Source organism: Raphanus sativus, unplaced genomic scaffold (genome assembly GCF_000801105.2).
Source record: "Raphanus sativus cultivar WK10039 unplaced genomic scaffold, ASM80110v3 Scaffold4289, whole genome shotgun sequence".
Taxonomy (NCBI): domain Eukaryota; kingdom Viridiplantae; phylum Streptophyta; class Magnoliopsida; order Brassicales; family Brassicaceae; genus Raphanus; species Raphanus sativus.
The window spans coordinates 2,119-7,663 of record NW_026619591.1 but is presented as its reverse complement, the minus strand read 5'-3'; the positions used below and the strand labels follow the sequence as shown (position 1 = coordinate 7,663).

General features: G+C 36.1%; 1 protein-coding gene across 2 annotated transcripts; it reads right to left on the bottom strand.

Annotated features, from left to right (window-relative positions):
* Positions 1-1,263: 1,263 nt before the first annotated feature.
* LOC108844607 (protein ACCELERATED CELL DEATH 6) lies at positions 1,264-3,905 on the bottom strand. Of its 2 annotated transcripts, none has more exons than XM_057002004.1 (4): positions 3,752-3,905; positions 2,818-3,653; positions 2,121-2,689; positions 1,264-2,044 (listed from the first exon to the last, which is right to left on the bottom strand). In XM_057002004.1, the coding sequence occupies exons 2-4, from the start codon at positions 3,563-3,565 to the stop codon at positions 1,409-1,411; spliced, it is 1,953 nt and encodes a 650-aa protein (XP_056857984.1). In that variant the 5' UTR covers positions 3,566-3,653; positions 3,752-3,905; the 3' UTR covers positions 1,264-1,408. The 2 variants fall into 2 exon arrangements, with proteins under 2 accessions (XP_056857984.1, XP_056857983.1); XM_057002003.1 differs by having other exon boundaries at positions 2,818-3,667; positions 3,752-3,901.
* Positions 3,906-5,545: the final 1,640 nt, after the last annotated feature.

Genomic DNA, 5,545 nt, shown 5'->3' with positions numbered 1-5,545 from the left:
TAGAGAGACTTACCAAGTGGAATAATGAGTTAAGAAATGCAAGAGGAGCTGCTAAGGCTTGACGGGAAGTGAGACTCTATGAATAGAGTTGAAGCCGTCTGTGTTCAACGGAAAGGAATCTCTGCTTCTAGTCTTTTCACCTGTAATTGATTCTATTTGCCTCTTATCTTACCAAATCTTGTTATTAGGGATTACTGATTAGATTTGTTTCTGTAACCTGCAAGGTTTTCTGGTTCACCGGCCGATGTAACCCTCTGGTGCCTTTTTGGTCGAATTTATATATATATTAATTTTTTTAGAAAAATTTAGGTCTTCAAAAAATACATCGTAAGACATACAAGCAAATCGGAGGCAAAACCCTAGTTGAAGAGCAGCCGTCGGTCTTCTCTCTCTTGCCCGGTGGTTGGTGGTTCTCACCGCCACCGGAGCGGCTAAGACTCCGAGGAAAGAGGCTCTCAAAGCTTTTTTACCGTCGGTTTCTGTCTCCGGGGAGAGATGGTTCCTCTAGCATCTCTATCGCCGGCTTTATGTCTCTAGGAAGGATGTTTTCTAGCATCTCGATCATCGGAACTTATGTTTTTGTGTGGGTGAATTAGTATTAGTTTGAAGTCGTGGGAATACTGCTATTGTTTTGATTCTTGCTGTTTCAGTCACTTCGTCGCATCCTAAGTTAGCTTTTGGATTCGTTTTTTGTGATTTATGTTCGCTGTGGAGGTATCTACTAGACCTTATTCTGAACCTTTGTGGTTTTGGGAGATAGTTTCTAGACGAAGCAGTTAACTGACCTTCAGTTTTTTCTCTTGCGAGGAGGTGGGCAGTCTTTGTTCTGTAGGTCCACTTGGCTGCCTTGCGAGTGGTCCGCGTGTGTAAAGCTGGTGGTCTTCTTTGACGTTTTTCCAAGTAGCGTTTCAAGGTCTTTTGTCCTTGTATCTTAGTTTTAGTGGTGTTTCTGGTCATGCAAGTTTCACATGCTAACAACTACTGGAGTTGTGTAGTTTGACCTCTCGATTGTTTCTGATGTTGCTGGTTCTATTATGGCTCGGTGATATTCCCTTATGGTTGGAACTGCTCAAGACATTTTCTTTAGGTCAGCTCCATTAATATCGAATTCTTTTGAAATGTGGAAGGAATAGACTTGTGGACATATATGAGTTTTAGGCTCTATTTATGTCTTTGTTTTTTTGTTTGGTTTAAGTTCTTTGTCTTTAATTTCTTATCGACATTATGTATCTCAACTTTTCGAGTTAAAAAAAAAAAAAGACATACAAGCAAATCAAACCACATCAAATAAGGAAATAGAAAGAAATGTCAAATTTTAACGAGTACTGAATCAAACAACCCCAGTGTAATGAGAAAAAAGCTCTATTCCAGGGACTTTATCTCCTCTGGATGCGGTCCTTGTTGAAACCTATGTAGCAGAAGCCTGTTCATGGTGGTCGTCATCAATAAATAATACAAATAGCAGGAAATACGGACCAAATAGAGCTGGAATGCCAGGTATTTGTATGATTACGTGAGGGCCAAGGAGAAATAGCATTAGAAAGAGGAAAATCCCAAATGTGATGTTGAGTAAGAACACAAACTCTTCAACATGAGCAAATGCAACCCAAACGCCACAATAGAATGCAACAGTCATGCAGAGTAGAGAGAAAAACAGTAGAGGCAAGGTCACAGTATTTAAAGATCTGTGAACAAGAGATGGATCCGCCAACTGCGCCCAGATAAGCATAGATATCGTTACTATGGAGCTTTGCATTGCTAGGATGTCAAAGACAATAAAATAGATAAGTCTGTGGTCACTGGCTAGAGTTGCCCTGCCCGAGTTAGGACCGGAGCTGTTAAAGCCACCTGGTATTGTAAAACCAGCTGCAAACGTCACGGTTGCTACAAGAGTTGACACCACTAGAAGAGTGTTGACGTAGTCTTTGTTTTTGTCACCAGCTGGTGGATCTGATCGTTTTGTTATCCTTTCAGTGAACATCTTCCGTGTGAAAAGACCTTTTGATGTTACGTAAAAGTATAATAACACCAACAGTGTCACCCTCTGTAATCCAAAACAAGACCAAGAAGATTTTAAAATTAATATTGAATGTTGGATGGTATTGGGACATCGGAGATACCTCTCGGAATATGTAGTTTGGATGCATATTTGACTCGGCAATATCCAGAGCTGTTAAACCACTATTATTTCGTGTGGCCATGCATTTTCGGTTGTAATAACATAAGAGACAAAAAATAGTACGAGGGCGCCAGTTCATCGTAGCAAGGTGGAGAGGTGTATTTCCATCCACGTCTTGCTTCTCCATCAACCGACTAAACCCACCATCCCGGAGAAATATAGAACGAGCAGCAGCTCCCAAAAGATAGATAAAAAGGATAAATCCATTTTTTCCACTATTTGCCGCAATGTGAAGAATGTTCTGACCTTTTCTGTTAAGCAGATATTTTGAATCTGGACAACGTTCGAGAATCGCAGAGACAAGGTAGATTTGTCGCCTCTTCATAGCAATGTGGATCGGAAAGGATCCATCGTTATTGCAGACGTAAACATTCTTTGTTGAGCGGCTTAACAGGTAGCACACTCCTCTATTGAACCCTATAAATGCTCCAACTGAAAGACATGACCTTCCTTCTCCATCAAGCTCGTCCTCAAGACTCGAATCCTCTTTAAGAATGACATCAAGGATATCTACAAATATATGAACTATTAGCATACCTATGAATATTCGTCTAAAAAAGCAAAATGCATGATTTTTTTTTGAAATTTCTGTTTTGGAAAAGAAAAGCAAAATGCAGTTGCTAAAAATGAAAACAAACCTGTATTCCTGGCCTTCAAAGCTGCGTGTGCAAGAAATTTTTTTCCTTCCAACTCCGAAAATTTTCCATTTTCGTTTGTACAATTCAGCATTTTGTTGACAAGGAATAAATTACCAATTCTCACAGCCATATACAAAGGAGATATTCCATCTTTATCCGCAAGAAATGAAGCCCGTCCGTTTGCTTTCACTAGACAAGCAGCTGTTTTAACATGGCCGCCTTTTAAGGCTAAGTGCAGAGGTGTATTTCCTTCTTTATCCTTGACAACATGTAATTTTAGTCTCTCCTTCTCATCTTCAGCAGACAGTTTATCTGTGACAAATGATATTGTTTCATTAAGAGCCTTAACAACAGCTAATTGGCCAGCATGAGCAGCGACATGAAGCGGAAGCTGGTCCTTTGAGTTTGGCCTTAGTAGAAGAGATGGGCATTCAGAGACAAAGGCTTGCACTAGTTCAAGATTACCCCAAGTCGCAGCTAGGTGAAGAACAGAATTTCCTTGATCGTCCTTGAGATGTGCTATTTGCGAACCGCTGATATTTAACGTCGCCAGGCAATCTTTCTTCCCTGCACTTACTGCAGTAAAGATCTCCGGATTCATCTGTACATATTCATTTGGAGGGTAGAAAAGATCTGAAAATATGATGCCGGTAAGGAATTCTGGCACAGATTCAGTGTCTTCTCCTGCTTCGGAACATACTAGTGAACAACAGAGTATGCAAACGTAACAGATTCCCCTCATTATCATACTTATGGGATTGTATCTTTGTATCCAGTGCTTCTCGTAAGTATCTGTTGACCACTGTGATTCAATTCTATCGAGACGTGCTTCAGAACTGTCCATATTAACCTAAACCATTACACACAGACAGTTCTTGGTTTTGTAAGCAAAAAAATTGACAAAATAAAGAGAAGGGGGAGGGGAAAAACTTACCAAGTGTACTAAGAAGATCAGAAGTACAAGCGGAGCTGTTGCTAAAGCCTCACCGAAGCGAGACTCAAAGTCAAACTCAAAGTCAATGAGAAAGTTGTAGCTTTGTTGGTCAATAAGAGAGTTGTAGCCTTCTATGTGTATGAAAGGGTAATGCAATCTATCTTATTAAAACAGAAACATTCCCTTGGATCTAACTATTGTTTTGTAAGATTTTAAATTAAATATACTTCTTTCTTATAAAGTTATACCCACATTAATCCATTATTAGACCCTCCTTTATATTTCTATTGGTTTTGGAGATAACTGGTCCAATATTATGACTTTATAACTCCTCTCTTATCGTGTACTATAACTTCGTAACATTTATAAATGCTATACATGTTATTCAATCTTTTTTTTTGGTAAGATCATATTAGTGTGGGTTGATAGATTGTAACATAAAGGTACTTATTTGTTATCATACGCTCATATTTACAAGTTGATCTATCATATACAAAATTAGTTCGTATTTGTAGAGAAATTTGAAAGATTGCTTTTATAGTTGTCATGATGAACTAATCTTTAGAATTTTAGATATCACATGCGTTTATAGACTGAAACTATAGTTATTTCATATTTTTATCACCTTTATATCATATATAACTTCAAAATTTTATCAACAAAGAAAAATATCAAAATTTTGTCACACCCATATGAGGTCTTTACACGTTTCTAATATAGTCATATCTAAAGATTAATTCAAATAAATTTATTAACGTATAAAAAAAAAATGACATATTCTAAAACCAAGTTAATAAGAGATTATATTGCTTAATCTATCTTATTACGAAAAAACATGTACAAGTAATAGGTACACTGATATCAATAATCAAAAAAAATTATTACCATGATGAAAAGATCTATACTAAAAGATTAGTTCATGATCACTTCTAAATAAAATCACATGGATAATACAAATTCAGTTGTAAGAAATTTTACAAAATTTATAAATACTCGGAGATACTTCTTTCGTTGGTATCTTAAATAATTTATAAACTTAAGTTATTAAAAAAAAAGCTAAACGACAAAATTACTTTTGTCTCACTTAACATTCAAGTCTAAACAGAAACAAAACTAAGGAACAATATTTCCGAAAATATTTAGGCAAAAAAACTAAGATATTATTTTCTTTTTTCGAAAAAAAAAATCTTAGATTGATATGGTTAACTGTAATTATGGATATACACCAACTAAGAAGTAAACTCGACTGCAACAATAAATATCGTCTTCAATGTTTTATTGCAATTTATAGTTATTTGAATAATGTTCCTCTGAGTACGAGTTTATAGTAATAAAAAATAATAAAAATATCAGTTTCTTTGATTCTAACCCCCGTTTACCACAGCCTATTGTATCAAAAAGCTTACACAAGATTATGACCAAAACAAATTTACACTGACTAATTCATTTCTTTATATGTCAATTACAGTTACTTTTGAATGAATATAACCCGCCCGATCGGGCGGGTCAGAATCTAGTTACTCTTAATACTTTTATTTTCTGCAACTAGTGCTGTCCATTTCTAGAGAGTGAGAGTGAGAGAGACATTTGTCTTGAAATTTATATAAGATAATGGATATGTGAATGGTATCAGCCGATGGGATAGCGGATAGATATTCAAATTGTTGGTTTGGATATTTATAAATTTAAAATTATAAATTGCAGTTTGCTAAAATTGACCTAAATTTTTATTTTGAATGCAAAAATATACATAAACTAATTGTTTTCCTGCACCATGTGCAGTAATTTTTTTTC